The sequence below is a fragment of the Macrobrachium nipponense genome, chromosome 21 (genome assembly GCF_015104395.2).
Source record: "Macrobrachium nipponense isolate FS-2020 chromosome 21, ASM1510439v2, whole genome shotgun sequence".
In the NCBI taxonomy this organism is placed as follows: domain Eukaryota; kingdom Metazoa; phylum Arthropoda; class Malacostraca; order Decapoda; family Palaemonidae; genus Macrobrachium; species Macrobrachium nipponense.
Genome location: NC_087212.1, coordinates 33310324 through 33330096, shown reverse-complemented (window position 1 = coordinate 33330096; position 19773 = coordinate 33310324). Strand labels below are relative to the sequence as shown.

The following is a 19773-nucleotide window of genomic DNA, read 5'->3' as shown; positions in this document are numbered from 1 at the left end:
TTCTCGATGTAATGTGGTTCGGATTCCACAATAAGCTGTAGGTCCCATTGCTAGGTGACCTATTGGTTCGTAGCCACGTATAAAATATCTAATCCTTCGGACCAGCCCTAGAAGAGCTGTTAATAACAGCACCTCATTGGTCTGGTTAAACAAAGATATACTTAACTTAGAAGTAGCTCTCTTCTGCCGCAGTTCCTGCCCTCATGAACCTTGACAAGATTTAAATATCAAGTCCGAGGTTCCGTGGATTTTCTACCTGACATTTCTTTGCTGTTATGATGGAAAGCTTATTTATTTAGTTATTTATTAATTTATTTAGTTAATTTGGCATTGCAGTTACATACAATTTATACATTTTTTTGTCACACACGTATTTTCAGTTTTAACTCAGCTCTTGAATTTGTAATTTATATTCAATTCGCTTTTTAAAGAATTCGTTTAAGGTAGTGTTACATATCCAGAAAACAAAAATAACAGCAATTTACAAGGTGCATATCCTCACTATAACTAGGGATTTTTTATGATACCTGATCTGTTTAATGTACTTAATCCTATACAACAAACATTCATTCGGGGATGCATTTTATTTATATGCAGCCCTAGTATTGAAATGAATTAGAAATATTTGACATGGATTAAATACTAAGAGATTGTATTGCATCTCCTTGGATCCTTGGGATTCATACTGGACAGAAATGTTTAACAAAAATTTTTTTTTTTAAACAAGGGAAACTATAATTTTATAGAGTTGAATTATGGGCCTTTGTTTACTTTGCCGTGACATTATAGTTACATACGTTTGGAATGACATTATAGCTACAGAACTTTGCAAAGACATGATAGCTACAGAACTTCGCAAAGACATGATAGCTACATAACTTTGCAGTGACGTTATAACTACATAACTTTGCATTGCAGGTCAGTTGGCACTCATGTTAGGCTTCAAGGTAGCAGGTCAGAATCGAGGTCAACAATGATTACCGATTCAGTGCGACGATCTGAAATATCCCTGGATCCCTTTAGGAACTTTGAAGTGAATGACCTCACCAATTACTCTATGACTGATCAGCGATGGACTTTGCAAAGGTAAAGAAAGCTGGATTTACAGCTAAAAAGAATTCAGGTGGAATCTGGTTGCTATTTTGTTATCAAAATTGTTTTAAAGTACTGTACCTTTAATACGAAGTTCATTTTATATTGGTGTGATGGCTGGATGTGTATAGATTTATAAGCTTGAATAAGAATTCGGGTTTTTTATTTTGGTATTAAGTACCGCATATGTAACAAATCTACGGCTTTCTTTTAGTTTTGGTTTTAATGGAAGAGAACACAGAATTGTATGGCTTTATTAGTTTTTTGTTTCCTTATCACCAAAAATAGTTAACAATAAAGCATGAAAGTTATCCAAAAGAGAAAATGAAGATACCTGTCAGGTATATTCAATTGACAAGATTAATTTTCAGGTAAGCTGGATGAGGGATAGACCCAACCACTGTAAAATACGTTTATTACAATAAATGTTCATATAAAATTATAAATACCTTTCACCAATAATAATTACAAAAGGAAAATACGAGCTAAATCAATTACCTTAATTGATACACTGGGCCAAAACCTTCAGTCCTTAACTTCATTAACATGGATCTTTAGTCCACAAACAGGAGAAGCAACTGATTACTCAGCCCCTAATGCCATCTATTGTTCAGAGTATAAATATTTCCCTTACAATACCTGTATACCAAGATTTTCATTAGTCAAATAATCCTCGTTCATTTAAAATTCTAGTTTAAGACTGTCTGCTATTTGTGGCAGTTACTGACAGAATGGTAAAGTTTGTCTTTTGTTTTTTCAGTCGCCTTACCTGTAGTTACAAGCTTGATATTTAAGGAAATATGAGTTGCCTACTTACAGGATATAAACATGCTAGTCATACTTTGTGTTAATTGAGAAGTGATCTTTAAGGAAAATATCAGTTAAAACTATATAAACTTCTTATCCAGTATATAATGGTTTATGTTCGGTTAAAGGGATCTATGTACTGTATTGCCTGCTTAAATACCTGTTGTTTAAGAGCCACAATATTTTATGATAATTACTTTTATGCCGTCTTAAAGATTTTCAAAAGTTACGACTGGCGAGATTAATGTTTATCCCTTCTATTTGGGACTGCTGTTCCATTTACAATAAACTAAGCTTAAAGATTTTGTGAAGTTTCAACTGATGAGCTGCATGTGGATATTTGTTTTTTTTATATTTATATTGCAGAAAGAAAATTGGCCTGAAACGCAAAACAAAGGGTGCACAGCAAAGGCAGAAGAGAAATTTGCAATCCAGAGACATTAGCATTACTTTTATATTATCCCACTTTACTCGCAAGGAATGCCTTAGGTGAGTCATCTTTAGGTGGTTCTTTTTGTCTTCTTATTAAAGTAGGTTTTATGTTTATCCAAAAGTAGCTATTTGTTGAAAATAATAATGTTAATTAACATACTTGTGTGTTTACCCCAAATACAAAGCCTTGTTTGGCATTGTTGTCCATGTTTATGTAGAAAATCCATGTGGAGTGCACCTTGTTTTTTAATCATAAATATAAACCATAGATATTGATATATATAAACTGTATTTCCAAATTTTTAAAAAGTTTTTGGGTGCACTAAACTGGTTTATGACATCTATGGGGACTGTTGGAGATGTTAAATCAAAATCGAATTCTTATATCCTATTTATAAATGTCTGTCTGTCACAGAGTACGGGTTGAAACCTACCCTATTATCTAAGTTGGGTCAAATGATGGCCATGTGCCAAATTTTGTCTAGATCAGTCAAGTGGTTTGGATTTCTATTGCACACAAACATACAAACATTCACTTTTATGTATATATAAGATTTTATTTTTGCCTCATTTTATTTATGTATTGTATTTATATTGTATATTTTATTTATTATAAGATGAGTTTTTCATTTTTATCCAATCACATCTGATGAAAGAAATCAGAATGTTTTAAAAGGCTGTGAGGCCCAAGAATGGAGTTTGTTTTGTTAGTTGTTAGTAGAACTGTTTCTTGCCTAACATTTGTTACTTTTCTTTCATGTTTGATACATTTTAGTGGCAAAATTGTTTCAGGTATGTTCAAAATCCCGAAGCTCTCACACCAGAGGCATGTTATTGTGGTCTGAAACAGGAGGAACACATCCCTCTGACTGAGCTGTTGAGACCTGCTCCCAGATCAAAATCTTCTTTAGTGAGTTTTCGAGTCTTTTGTATGGGTTAACGAAATTTTATAAAGAGAATTTATCATATATATTATTGAAGTTGTGACACAGTTTAAATATGAAATATGCCATGTACCATACAGTACTGTGGTTCATCCACAGTACAATACTTCCAGTTTTCAATATTAAACGATATTTACGTATACCTATCATACAATACCCTTTGGTTTCATAAGTGATTTTTTTTTTCAAAGACTCAATTAGGTTTCAAGACACTGATGGAGCAACCAGAGAATGAACCTGAGAGTTCTGGTGGCTTGACCGCAAGTGTGCGGAATGCCTTATCATTTGGAGGCATGCGTAGGTCAAAGTCATTTTTCACAAAGTCAAATACCTTGGCGCCCATTGATATACCAGTTATACAGACTCCGACCATCTCTGAAGATTTACAGGTATGTACATCCTCATTTGTCTAGAGTTGATGAAACTTGTGAGCACTATTGTAGACCATGCTGCTTTAATTACTTCAGTAGAAGTCAGTATACATATAGTGAAGTAGTATATACTTTTGTTTTGTTTTGTACATATGTCTTTTGTATTTTACTAGGGTTTTAAGGATTCACTTTATTCTAATATTGTGTAATATATCATTAATATTCATCCACAAGGATCTCCTTTGAATGTCACAAAGCTGCATGCCATTATGATCCCTTTAATTCTTCCTTTTACTACTTGGCATATTTCTGTGGGTGATTTCTACATGGAAAATTGAATATCTTCATGTATTACTTCTTTGGGAAAAGTGTAAGGAAATCTAGAATTCGAGAGGTCTTAGTGGTTTAATGTTATATACAACAGTATCACTAAAAGTTTGCCAATTTATTGAAGTTTTGTTGTCATTATAAGTTATGAGATGAGTCTCTGAAGCTTGCTTTATTAAGATGGGAATTTTTTGAAAAGTTGGAGTGTTCAAAGGGGTACCACGAAAAGTAAAAGGAGTACCTGGTGTGAGTTTTCCTATTTGAGAGATTCATGGATGTCAAAACTGGGAGAATGAGGATGTTTGCATCTTTTACCCTTTTTGCTTGCTCGTTGCTGTTTTTTTTATCAAGATTTTTTGTTAAAATTTAGCCATTGCATATTTTGACCAGCAAGTAGAGGTGCAGGTTAGTGAGTGACGAACAACTTATTGACGTAAGAAAATAGGCATTATAAACATTCATTCACCAATTGGGTGGTAAGAAGATATGTATCGTTGTGGGTATGACAGTATAATGTAGTGATAGGCTTGAAGTAGTTAGAGAAAATTTCACTGGTCAGCCAGTTTCAAGAGTGAACTGACAATTGAACTTGACCACTAACTTTACATGTGTGAGTTTGATTTCTACATTGAAAATTCAATATCTTCATGTATTTCCTGTATGGGAAAAATTATGAGGAAATCTAGAATTTAAAAGGGCTTAGTGGTTTGGTATTAGATACAAAAGTAAACTTTTATTCATTCACGAAATGTGTGTAAAATATTGTTGTGGGTAGGAGGGTATAATGTAAAGTGATAGGCTTGAAGTAGTTAGGAAAAATTCACTAGTCAACCAGTTTTCAAGGGTGAACTGACCATTTGAACTGACCACTATGGTGGGGTTGTTGGTGAAATGCAACACTTTTGGATCCTTTAATTAATCCAGTCTTGTCAGTCCCTTCCGTTATGAGATACAATCAAACTGCACAATTCTCTGTAACTGATTAACTCTAATGAATAGCCTTTTTTACCTGCATTGCTCAAAAGGAATTTATATCTCTGAGATATTAATAATGTGTTTTATCAAAAATTATTGCTGTGTCAGCTGCATTAATTTTATAGAGGTTCTTCTCTATTTTTCTAATTAAGGTTTTCTCAGTGTTGCTTCATCTGGTGAGCAACGCACCAAAGGTTGGCATGTTGAAGGTAAGTACTAATTAGAAGAGACAATTTTATTACAACGCCGTAGAGTTTCGTAAGTGTTACGTATAGTCAAATAGTATAGTACACTTAAGAAACTCTATGGGTTATACCCTGGAAGTTTAACTAACGCACCAGGTGTTGTTATAAAATTGAATTTTGTAGTTACTTACTTCCGTCATGCCAACCTTCAGTGCATTGCTCACTAGTTGAAACAACAATGAGAAAACCATAATTAGAAAAATAGAGGAGAACCTCTATAAAATTAATGCAGCTGACGCAGCAAAAATCTTTGATAAAACTGTTTTAAAAGAAGGGTTACTTTCAGCTTTGCAATAATAAATATAATTAATAATAAAATAAATAATAATAATAATAATAATAATAATAATAATAATAATAATATTAATAATAATAATAACAACAACATTCAGTGCGTATTTTCTCCTCCCCCTCCTCCCTAAGACAGGAATGAATTTGAATCTATGACCTGTTGAAGCTATACTGCATCTTCTCCCCTTTGCATGGATTACAACATTCTCCTTTTCCTTTTCAATTTCTGGCTTCATTGTAGATACAAATAAAATGTATGTTTCACTTGGTTTTGATCATGAAAAACCACTGTAAGATTGCAATACTGTAAGTCAGTGCTGTCATAACTTTGGGGCACCATGTACAAGATTTTATGTATGGAGTTCCACACTACAGATCAGGATTTCTTAACCTTTTGATGACTTCAGACCCCAATGAATTGCCCAATATGTTTCCATACCGCCTTGGCTTAAGTCCACCTAAGTCCAATTTGTTGACATAACTTAAAACAGTGGACCTCCGAATTCGCTTTCTCAGCATTCGTGGGTTTCTCTCTGGAACATTTAGTACCCCCATTATTTGCGGGAAATTCACGTATTCGCGGCATTTTTCTATGAGAATATCCACAAATTCCTGTTTTTTTTTATCAATTTTACCATAAAATGCACTTTTTGTGATAAAACTATTAAAAAAAACGTATAAACATTTCTAGTGGGGTTTTCTTGAGTTTTAACTAAAATAATAGACCATTTTAAGCATTTTTATAGGGGTTCCAACTATTCGCGGGTTCTAGCTATTTGCGGGGTTGTCTGGTACGCATCCCCTGCAAATATGGGGGGACCACTGTATATACTTAGTATAATACATACTTTAGGTATGATTAGTTAGGAATAAAACATACAAGAAAATCAAAAGCATTTACATTATATTTTTATGTAGTTATTAATATACAAAATGTACCCATGTATATATTGACACGTTAAAATCAAATTTATACAAATATTCAGAGATCAAGTCCCGTACCCCCAGCATGTGGTTCTCATACCCCCATGGGATATGGATACCCCCTGTTAAGAACCCCTGCTGTAGATGGTTCTGAAGACTTTGCAGAATCCATTTAGCCCCAGTTCCATTGCATTTTGCATGGAAATTTTCAGCATTATGAGATTTTAGGTGGCAATCTAAAAATGCGTTGTATTAATAATAATAATTATTGAGGTAGGTATTGCATAAAGTGTGTCGAGTATTTATATAATAAACTCTGAATTAAGAAAATAAACTGCTGCAAACTACATTTGTTATACTTTTAACAACTTCTTCTACAAGTGGCACATGTACAATACATGTTTGTACTTAAAAATAAGCAAAATTTTGAAAAGCCAAAATTTCATATGATTTTTTTCCCAGACTCTAGAACAGGGGCTTAGCAATGGAGGACCATCCATGGAACACTTACTTGATGTAAATAATCCTATGATTCATAGAAGAGATTATGGACGTGACGATGTCGCACAGGTATGAGTGCTAAATTATTGTTAGAGTTAAGCTTAAAAAATTGAAAATTTCACTGTACAGCCTTTGTGATAAGACTCAGAAGTGAAGCAGACAACTATACTACTAATTATTGCTGTTGTCTCTTCAGCATGAATTGCTTTACATATTTGGTTTTATTTTCCTACTGAAGTGACCCCTGGCATTTTACCTTAAGTTATGTGGTTGAATCAATAAGCAAACCCCAAGAAAATATGAATGAGGAATATATGACACAGGTACGTGAAAGAACAGCAATGAAAAAAAATAAGATTAGACAAATCACAAATTCATGATGACCTGGAGACTGAGGACCTGTAGTGAGTAGGAACATCAAGTGTTGTAAGTAGTACTCAACTTTCTGCTCTGCATATATTTACTTTTTTTCTTTATGCACAAAAGAAATTTGTACAAATTAGGGGATACATGTGGATTAGTCAAAGGACGGAATACATGCTAATATTTACGATTCCATTCTCAGTCATCATTCCCTGATTTTAAAAGGTACTATTGGTAGTGCCAGGCCTGTAAATGCTATCACTTTGTCTAAAATTTCAGAAAAAGACCTTATGTGTACTTAGCTTAAATATGCCAAATAAATATAAGAAATAGCTATACAAACAGGCAAGCACAAACTAGTATGTATAGTATCATAGCTTGTGCTGAAGGATACTCCATATATGAAAGGCTCCGGTTTGTATACCTAGGAAAATACAAGCTACTTTAAATATTTCTCCTTTTTTTAATGTAATAAACCTTTTGTTTTATTTTCCTTTGGTCTGGTCTGTTTATCTTGCAAATGTGTTTGTTTGCTTAATGAATTAGTATAGACGTATGAAAGCTCTTCCTTATTTTGCACCTCTGCATTTGGTCATTTGTTCCACCAAAAGGTAATAGGTTTGTGTATGTAAGGTAGTCTATCTACTTACACTCAGATGCAAGTTCTATTTTCAGTAAGATAACATTTGGTAGTCTTTGCTGTTTAAATATTTTGGGCAAAGGAAAAGTGGCAGCTCACATAACTAACAATAAGTTTTACCTGCAGGAACCCAAACAGACATTAGGAGACACAAAAATACCTCCACCTGATAGTAAATGGACGCCTGAGACACACTTTAGGCACTTCCCTACTAATGCCTATGGGAAGATTGAGTTTGTGAACGAAACAAAAGGTAAATACTGTCTAATATTCTAAGTAATTCTGTACTACACTTATGATGAGATGATGCTCAAGATTCCTGCCAGTTACATGGAAATCTCAAAAGGTTACAAGACATTAAGTTTTGTTGCTAACAGAAATTTGATGTTGGTATATAATACAGTGATTATTTAACATACATATTTACAATTGCATTTGACGATTACATATTTACAATTGCATTTGTAGATTTATCTAGATTTGATGTTAATTGTGACTTTATAGAGCCATAGGCTGTCATATAAGTGTTTCTTTTCGTAGAGAGTGTGAAATGGCAACTAATGCATATCTTGGTTAAACTATGTTAAACTGCATTTCCATACATTTTGTGAGTCTGTGCCTCAGCGTCTGTAGCTACTGGGCTTGATGCTTTTATTTTCTCTTTATTTATTGTACACGTTTCCTTTAATGAGCATTCAAATTTGTCCTCTGGCAAAGAGAAAATGATTGGTCATATGAACATCCTGTCTTAGATTATATCTCAGGTGTAAGCATGGTTACCTTAATCCTAATTTTGTAGTGATTGAATATTTTTCAGCAGAGTATTGGAAAGTTTCATACTATGTAAATGGAAAGTTTTTTAAATCCAATACAAAAGTACTTCATGTTGGAATAAAATTTTGCATCGTGAGAAAAGTTGTTCCTTATTATTATACCGCTGATATTGGAGGATTATGCCTTCCCTTCATAGGAAGTAATTAAAGTTATACAGTAATGAATTGTATTTTACTTATGAATAAAGTGTTGTAATTGCATTAATTTAGGTATTTTAGCATCCATGGATAAGGCTATCGTGATACTCAGCCAAAGAAAGGCCATTAAATGACCAACTTCAAAGTGTAGCATTGTAAATACCAATATTGAAGTTTCATGTATTTTGAAAACCTATTAGTAATCTAGTTTGTGATGTTGTTGACTGAAATTTGTTATTTTCCAAAGGCTCTAACAAACCGGCAAAGTATGTTCGTATAGCTGAAGATACCCGTATGGAAAGTGTTGTGACTCTTCTTTCTGACTATTGGCGACTGATGGAACCAAACCGACCACAACTTGTCATATCCGTCACTGGTGGGGCCAAGAATTTCAAACTCGATGGGAAGAAGAAGGAAATTTTTTGCACTGGTTTAATCAAGGTATTAAATATGCATTAAATGTTTAATGTACACAGGATTTAAATGCTCGGGAGGGGTAATAAAAGTTATAGCATAGAATCAGCAGATACATATACTGCTCATTTCGTAAAGTTTTCTATCCTATGCTGTGTGTAACAATGATTTTTTGGGATACAGTTGCTCTGGCAAATAATAGTTACAAATCAGTGGGAAAGTTTTTATAACATTGAAATAGTTTTTTCTTATAGGCCAATAAGTCATAACTAGCTCTCATTCATTGTTTTGAATATCTCCAGATTCAGAGTGTATTGTCTATAAGACAAGAAAGAATGATAGTCTTTACATATACATAATGTGAAAAGTCATCAGTATGTTACTAGTTCATTGATGTTTATGTGACATATCCCCATACCTGGTGACCAGTGGCAAACGCTTCCCTGTCTGGTAGCAATTTTGGAGTCACAAAATGAAAATAGGTAGTCATATGTTCAGTTACACTTTCCAAACCATGAACTTTGATAATGGATGCCTTCAAAGCTTGCTTTGGATAAGCTCTTTGAATTTCTAGAAGAAGAGGTATTGAGTGTTCCAGTCCACGGTAGTTCTGGCTCTGATGAAAGGCTTGATAATGAACTGAGTAGTTCGTGATCGTGACTGAAACAAACTGGAACCTGTATAGAGGATTTTCCCATGGTTTGCTGGAGATATTGTGTCTCCTAATGGAAATGGATCTGATGTATTGCCTTATTAACATCATATTTTTGGTAGTACATGTATGTCTTGAGCACTAAGTCACTTGAAGTGACAGACCTGAATGACTAGGCTAAATCATGGGGTTTCTGAAAATTGTTGGCTAAATCATGGGGTTTCTGAAAATTGTTGCTACTGTTAATCGATTAGGTGATGTTTCATGTATACTATGTGGGGTTCTGTTAGTACATACCCATCCATATAATTTATATTTTTGTGTTGATAGGATGAATTAACACCATATTTTAAAGGTCTGTGTTCCTTTGGTTTATGAATGAATTGATGATCAAAGCAGTACATACTGTATTTTTCCTCATTATGTACTCTGTATAAGAATGCACTTTCTACAGCATAATATATGCCTTAGCAAGGTAAGGAATGAAGGTCATTTTAAGATCCCTCAAGAATTCAGAATTTTAGGATTTAAACCCCTTACATATTTCTTAAGTTTCCCATCTTTTGAGACAATTAAATTTGGGTTCATTGTAAGAAAGAATTTACTGTAGAATTGTAAAATACTTCAGATAGCAAATAAAGTTGCTATGAACTCTTAAAATACAAAATTTTTCTTGTGATATAATTCTTGAGTTTTGTTTCATGAAAATGAAACTTGACAACGTGCTGTGATATTTCTTTGTTGCTTTTGTCTACCAGGCAGTAAAATCAACCAATGCCTGGATTGTCACTGGTGGAGTGAATGTTGGGGTGATGAAAAGCGTTGGGGAAGCTGTAAACCAAGGGCAGTATATTTCCAAGGTAAACGGAATGTTAACATTTTTATCCTTTTTTTTATTAAACCAGTTTAATATCATACCAGTTTTATCATATAACTTGGATAGAAACCATTTTGTTCACAGAAGGGAGATGATGGAAACTGCCACATTCCCTCATAAAAGTGGTGATAGTGAAGATGCATAAAATTAATTTTATCCTTTGTAATGCTGTACTAATTTTTTGTTTTATTTCATGTTTTCAAGATCTGCACATTACTTTGTACCCAGATATACCAGACACAATTATCTATAGCTGTTAATAGATATGTATGATTAAATCAACATTATAGGAGTACTACTATTTTTTTCTTTATTATTATTCCAGGTCAAAAGAAAAACCTTCTTTGCTGAGGTAAGTAAATATGTCAACATTTAGACTGTTTGAGAAATACTGAAGTTATTATTTACAAAACATAAATTGTTGACAGACAGAAATTTGCATTGCCATGTGAATGTTACCTATTACAAATTACTGTTTACTTTTCCTCAGGAGGAAATTGACCTTGTAAGAGGCATAAGGTGCTTGGGTGTGGTACCTTGGGGGTATATTGAAGGCAGAAAAAAGTTGATCTGTGAAGATCCTGGAGAGTTTAAGCTTGTAAAGTAAGTAGCTCAGGGATCAGATGTTTATGTTCTGTAATGTTTATAAAGTTAGACACTTTATCATGTTATGTTGAGTTGAACTTGAACTTTCTTTGACTAAACAGATTTATAAAAAGTGTAAAGAGTAGCATAGTACTTATATAGTAGGTATATATATAGAGCTACAATGTCCTTTAATATCTAATTCGCTCTACCTCGGAATTAATATATTTTCATATATGCTTAACCGAAGGGGAATTTTTTCTTGGTAATAGACTTGCCTGGACCAGGGCGCGAACCCATGGATCCTTTCAAATCCAGGAACGTCAGTGAAGCTTTTACCTGGATTTGAAAGGATCCATGGGTTCGCGCCCTGGTCCAGCAAGTCTATTATCGAGAAAAAATTCCCCTCGTTAGCATATAGGAAAATATATTAATTCCAAGGTAGAGCGAATTAGATATTAAACGACATTGTAGCTCGATATATGTATATGAATCACGGAAATGTGATATGACTTATAGTAGGTATATGAATGCAAGTTTTACAGACTCAGTAGTCCATTTGAAGAAGCACTTAAAAAACACGTGTTGGTTTTTGCATATACAAGACTACTCTGAAAAAAACACAGGTGGTTTTTGCATGTACAAGACTACTCTCCACTTAAGCCAGGACCACAAAGAACCAAACAGGAGCTGCTGATGACTTAGTACATAGACTTGTGTACACCCCCAAATCTTCCATCCCAGTCCCTAGCACACAAGAACAGTAAGGTCATATATTTTTTAGTTTTTTGTTTTACATTACTACTGTCATTCATTCTTTCTTTCTTCTTCTTCCTGTTCAATCACTTCAACTTCTTGCTTCAGCACTGAATGGCTTAAAGTGCAAAAGTGCCCCAGTCCTTGGCATTATAGACAAATTTTCAGAAGATACTTGATATCAAGCCATGATTTGGTCTTCACCTTATGACCTTCACACTGTAAAGTCTAGGCAAAACCATCTTGGCTGCAAAAACGCTCAAGTTTGGCTTGATGCATGTTAGTATTGTATGAACTTTCCTTGCAATTTATATAAAATGTTTAAAATGTTGTAAGGCACTGGTGATAATGACTTATAGGTTTTCTTTTAATGAAAAACACTGTTTCCTTATCGATTACCAACAGGGTATCATAAAAGTTAAAAAACTCTCTAAACACTTTACTTGCATTCTGCAAAGGTTTCAAGACTTTAAGCCGATTAGTTATCTAAAGATTTAAAAGTTTTAAGATGGGAAAAAATCAGTGTTATGAATGAGTTTCACACACATAACCAATGAAGGAAAGAAATATTGTCATTGGCACATAAACTGAACATCCTTGGGGAAGTGTGTGAGGCTTGGAGCCTCATCCAAAAATAAGTTGCTGAAAGCCAGAAGGGCAATGCTGTATGGCTTCCCCTTCTAAAGGAAGAGACATGGATTAAAAAAAACATATGCAGTATATATACACTTCAGGTCTGCTTGCATTTTTAGTTTCCATAATTAATTCCATCAATTTAACCCAAGGGTACATCATGAACTTGATGCAAGAGCTCCAAATCTATTATGTCTTATTTAAACAGATCCTTAGAACAAAATCAAGGATATTGAAGGTTTCAAGGATAAGATCTTTGAAAAGAATGTCAGTTATGAGTTGAGCATTTGACCCATGTAGGTTTGCTGTGCTGGCCATACTACTGAAAACATCCATATAACTGTAATCTTTATATTTTGTATGGGGTTTTAACTAATTTTTGTGTTTTGAAGGGCACCTTCCTTTATGGACTTGAAAATAGTTTTACCGGTGTAATCATCACACACCTAGTAGTGTGGTATATCACTATGTATTTCCTTTTATCTGTGGGTATTTTAGAAACTATTCTCATAGATTTCCAAAAATGGTTTTTTCATGTGGTGTTTGTTGTTACTATTTTGATGATCTTAAAAGTTTCCGAGATCTACAAATCTACATTGTAAAGTAGGTTGGTATGGCTAGGATGGCAGTGGACAAAGAAATAGTACAGGAAGTTTGTTAGATTTAAAAGTTGCTGAACTTGTAGTGAAATATCTTTTCCTACTTGTCTCTGGTAATTTTTTGTCTTAATTTTTCTTTTGCATTTCTAGACAGTGATGTAACATAAAAAATTCTATGTGGCTTGACTTGCCTATGTCAAAGAGTAATCTTGCACATTCACTTCAGGTACAAAGTTCAAGGACTGTCTACACCCCACGAGCCTGTGTCCTTGAATGGAGACCATACTCACTTCCTCTTCATTGATAATGGATCAAGAAATATGTTCAAGGGCTCTGATGACTTCAGGTAGGAATACACATTATAAAAGGTTTTTGTTATTGAATACCAAATATGTATATGAAATTATGGCAGTACCATTCATATGTTTTTCTCATTGCTTAGGATATGAATAATGTAAGTTGACATTGTGGATGCATCAGAAGTAATTTTTATTCTTGTGGTGTTAAAGGAAATTAAATACATTTTTTTTTAAAATTTGGACTTGGATGACAGTTCATGTGAACATTTTTTATGCATTTATTAACTATATTATATTTAATTTAGGTATTTATTTTACTTCCCTCCATTTTTAAAATGTTTACATCATTCCTTTTATGTACTGCATCATTTATCAGTGTTATTAGTGCACCATACTCTCTCTCTTTCTTTCTCTCATCATAAACATGACGTCTGCTCTAAAAATAAAAGCACCTTACCATTCAAGTGGAGGTTACATGTATTTATTTATTTCTCATTAATATAGCTTCTTTCTCTTACTGTTTATTTTAGTAACATACGTACTGGTTAGGCTACCTTTTGCAGATATTGCACTAAATTCACATTTTTCTCATAAACTTTCACATGAAACTAAGATACTTGATTACTGGTTATAATGATGTGTATAATCAATTTTTTATGTGCCCGCTTGTCTATTCATCCATAGAGCATGGCCGAATGAAAGTCTTCTCTCTATCTCTGTATGCATATGGGCATGGGTGCAGTTGAGCATACAAGTTTGAGACGAAAACACATTATGTCATCTCACTTATGTCATGGAATTTTCCAACTCACAATTAACTACATATGAGTCGATAAGTCCTCTTTTGGCAAATTGAAAGAGATAAGAGTTAATTTATTAGAGATATTAAATAGTTTCATAGCAATAGAATCTTTAATTACTGCAAGTAAACATGAAATGATACAGTTGTATGGAAGATTCCCGAAGGATTCTGATGCAATATCGAGTATAGGGCCCCTTGGCTGCGTTCTGAACAAAGTGAGTAGACGATAAAAAATTAGCTTAAATTGTCTATTTTCTAGGGGATGGGTAACAGCAACTTCTGCTCGAACAGAGCTGTCTCTCTTTGCGCCTCTTACGCTACTTTTTCCTCTCTCTGCCTTCCGTATGTTTCAAAATGAAATTTTACACTACTTAAACATGTTATCTTTAAACATGGGAATCTGAACACAAAAATATACATTTCATAGCATTATACACAGTTTCTGAGAGGAATTAATTGTATTACCAAAACCATAATTGCATTACAAAACTCACATTATAACATAATATTGTATATATATATATATATATATATATATATATATATATATATACTATATATATATATATATTATATATATATATATATATATATATGTATGCATTATATATATAAAATATATATATATATATATATATATATATAATATATATATATATATATATATATATATATATATATATATATATATATATATATATATATATATATATATATATATATATATATATATATATATATATATATATATATATATATAATAAAAGGAGCCCATAAAACACCAAAATGTAGAGAGAAAAGTACTATATTTCAGAGACTGCTGTCTCTCTCTTCAGGTATATGAATGAGAAAAGTTTACAGAAAAGGTGGTATTTATACCAAGAGATTCGTCCACAAGTAAGCCAATTTAGGTCACCCCGCTGATAATCTTCCTTTAATCTTCTTAAGCGTTGGTTGAATGAACACTGCGTCGACGATATCTGATATCCAAGCCCCTTTTGAGATGTTCATTACCTGCTTCTCTTTTATTAAGGCCGATTCCATCATTTGACTCTTGTACCGGCAGTTGCTGCTATAAATTACACGTGACATATTCCAGTTTATTCTATGGTTATGTTCATTTATATGGTTGAAAATAGCAGAGTTCTGTTGTCCATACCTAACTGACCGTTTGTGTTATATTAATCTCTGGGGAAGTGATTTACCTGTAAATCCGATGTAAGATTGGTCACAGTCCTGGCATGGGATCTCATATACCCCAGAGTCTTTGGGAGATGTCTTTTGTTGGACGTTAATCAGGGATTTGGCTAAGGTATTTGGGTAGGTAAATGCAAAAGGGTTGGATTTCCCAAGGGTGTGAGTTACTCTCTTAATCGTCTCCAGGTGGGGAATTTTTATTTTATTGTTGGGTGTGTCTCTGGTCTTGTCTTTAGGGGGTCGGTAGAAAATTACGTTTGCTTTTTTAATTGCTTTCTCAATTATATGGTCAGAATACTTTAAAGATGAAAGTTGCTTGCGAATTAGTTCAAATTCTTTTTCCAGGAAATCTGGGGAACAAATTCGTAAGGCTCTTAAGAATAGGTTGCTAGCTACACCTATCTTGATAGTAATGTCATGATAGCTAAAGTAGTGAATATATGAAAGTGAGAACGTTGGTTTTCTGTATATGGTAAATTTGTATTCTGTCGTGTCTCTGATTATTAAAACATCAAGAAAAGGAATTTTGTTGTCTGTTTCCCATTCAACTTTAAATTTGATGCTGGGCACTAATGCGTTTAATTTTGAGAGGAATTCATTAAAATTACCCCACTTATTATCCCAAAATGTTAGTATGTCATCCACGTATCTCATCCACAGCATGTTTTTGGGTTTTATTGCATTTATTACTGTAGTTTCAAAGTATTCCATGTACAGATTGGCTAAAATAGGACTTAAAGGACTACCCATACTACACCCGAATTTTTGCTTGTAGAATGATTCTCCGAATGAAAATACGTTATTAGATGCACATAATTCAACTAACTTTATTATTTTGTCAAGCGCCAAAGGGAAATGATCTGAATAGGGGGATAATTTTTCCCTTAAAAACTGAAGAACGTCCTGTACTGGTACTTTTGTGAATAGGGAGTCTACGTCAAGGCTTAAAAGTTTTATGTTGTGAAGTGGTATATGTGCTTCTCTGAATTTGTGACAAAAGTACTTCCAAAAATGTACGGATTCGGGAGATGGACTCTGCAATCAAACCCCTTCCCTCTATCACACAAGATTTTCCTGGAAGAAAGAATCACCAGTACGAGAAACGACATCTTCGTGCTACGCAGATTGATATATGGAACTCAATCTAATCTTCGCCTCCTCACTACGGACCACATATACAGGTATCTGATTTCATTCTGTTCCGACATTGCTGCCTATAATAGCGTGACTCATTCCAACAGACTTTTACGCAAGTTAAATAACCTAATAGATAATAGCGCATGGAACAATCTTGAACAACAAGACAAAGTTTTAAACTTATCCAACACCCCCCTTACTGTAAATCAACATTTAGTTTTAAATTTAGGCTTATCCTTTGCCCTTATGCCAGACCGCAAAAACAACCTAGACTTCATAGTGGCTTTTGATAAATTCATATCTGACAAAAACTACAGCCGTGAGGAGATATGTTTAAAAGGAGTGTTACTAAATGCTTTAACTGACCTTCATAAGAAATATCCTGTTCCCCGCAGATTCATGATAGCCATCCACTCGCTAAAAAAGTTAGATGTTATAATAAGTAGATCCGACAAAGACGGCAAAATTGTAATAATGGACAAAGACTTCTACCTCGACAAAATCAACCAGCTCCTTAGCGACACAAATACTTACGAAAACTGACGAAAAATCCCCTCCAGAACGTTCCCACAGAATTTTTTCGGAAAGTAAGATTAATTGGCCAAGACAAAAAGAGTATTGAACTATTAGAGAAATTTAAAGTAATTAATCCTAAATTACCCTACTTTTATGGTCTTCCCAAAACTCACAAAGACAATCTTCCATTCAGACCCATCGTTTCATGCGCCGGAGCTTTCAATTACAAAATTTCTAAATGGTTAGCTGGCCTCCTTTCTCCTTTTTTAGGCACTTTTTCTCCCAGTCACATCAAACATTCGGAAGACTTTTGTCACAAATTCAGAGAAGCACATATCCACTTCACAACATAAAACTTTTAAGCCTTGACGTAGACTCCCTATTCACAAAAGTACCAGTACAGGACGTTCTTCAGTTTTTAAGGGAAAAATTATCCCCCTATTTCAGATCATTTCCCTTTGGCGCTTGACAAAATAATAAAGTTAGTTGAATTATGTGCATCTAATAACGTATTTTCATTCGGGGAATCATTCTACAAGCAAAAATTCGGGTGTAGTATGGGTAGTCCTTTAAGTCCTATTTTAGCCAATCTGTACATGGAATACTTTGAAACTACAGTAATAAATGCAATAAAACCCAAAAACATGCTGTGGATGAGATACGTGGATGACATACTAACATTTTGGGATAATAATGTGGGGTAATTTTAATGAATTCCTCTCAAAATTAAACGCATTAGTGCCCAGCATCAAATTTAAAGTTGATGGGAAACAGACAACAAAATTCCTTTTCTTGATGTTTTAATAATCAGAGACACGACAGAATACAAATTTACCATATACAGAAAAACCAACGTTCTCACTTTTCATATATTCACTACTTTAGCTATAATGACATTACTATCAAGATAGGTGTAGCTAGCAACCTATTCTTAAGAGCCTTACGAATTTGTTCCCCAGATTTCCTGGAAAAAGAATTTGAACTAATTCGCAAGCAACTTTCATCTTTAAAGTATCCTGACAATATAATTGAGAAAGCAATTAAAAAAGCAAACGTAATTTTCTACCGACCCCCTAAAGACAAGACCAGAGACACATCCAACAATAAAATAAAAATTCCCCACCTGGAGACGATTAAGAGAGTAACTCACACCCTTGGGAAATCCAACCCTTTTGCATTTACCTACCCAAATACCTTAGCCAAATCCCTGATTAACGTCCAACAAAAGACATCTCCCAAAGACTGGGGTATATGAGATCCCATGCCAGGACTGTGACTAATCTTACATCGGATTTACAGATAAATCACTTCCCCAGAGATTAATACAAACACAAACGGTCAGTTAGGTATGGACAACAGAACTCTGCTATTTTCAACCATATAAATGAACATAACCATAGAATAAACTGGAATATGTCACGTGTAATTTATAGCAGCAACTGCCGGTACAAGAGTCAAATGATGGAATCAGCCTTAATAAAAGAGAAGCAGGTAATGAACATCTCAAAAGGGGCTTGTATATCAGATATCGTCGACGCAGTGTTCATTCAACCAACGCTTAAGAAGATTAAAGGAAGATTATCAGCGGGGGTGACCTAAATTGGCTTACTTGTGGACGAATCTCTTGGTATAAATACCACCTTTTCTGTAAACTTTTCTCATTCATATACCTGAAGAGAGAGACAGCAGTCTCTGAAATATAGTACTTTTCTCTCTACATTTTGGTGTTTTTATGGGCTCCTTTTATTAGATGGAATTCTGTTGTTACAGAACATTTTACCAAGTCATTATATATATAGATATTTATATATTATTTATAATATTATAAATATATTATATAATTATATATTATATTATATATATATATATGTATTAATGTATATTATATATATTATATGTATATTGTATTATATAATATATATATACATATATACTATATTATATATATAATATATATAAAATATATATAAATAGGATATTATATATAATATATATATTATTATAGATATAATTATTATATGATATATAATTATGTATTATAATATGTATATATATTATATTATGTATAATATATGTATATATAATATTATTATATATATAATATTATTGTCTATATATATATGATATTATATATAGATATTATATAATAATATATGTATAATATATATGATCTATATATAGTATATATATATGTATATATATATATATATATATGTATATATATATGTTATATATATATGTAATATATACATATATGTATATATATATATAATATATAATTATGTATATATATATATGTATATATACATTATATATAATATCTGTATATTAAATATATAATTAATATATGTAATTATATAATGTTATATATATATATTATATGTATTATATATATATTAATATAGTATAGTATATTATATATA

General features: G+C 32.9%; 1 protein-coding gene across 1 annotated transcript in view; it reads left to right on the top strand.

The window, feature by feature from the left end:
* LOC135197905 (transient receptor potential cation channel subfamily M member-like 2) overlaps positions 1-19773 on the top strand; it is a 120965-nt gene that overhangs the window by 29989 nt on the left and 71203 nt on the right. The window contains 11 exon segments of the mRNA XM_064225128.1: positions 919-1086; positions 2266-2388; positions 3124-3241; positions 3467-3664; positions 6871-6978; positions 8039-8165; positions 9131-9324; positions 10708-10809; positions 11152-11178; positions 11317-11429; positions 13626-13745. Coding sequence (XP_064081198.1) covers positions 919-1086; positions 2266-2388; positions 3124-3241; positions 3467-3664; positions 6871-6978; positions 8039-8165; positions 9131-9324; positions 10708-10809; positions 11152-11178; positions 11317-11429; positions 13626-13745 — 1398 coding nt within the window.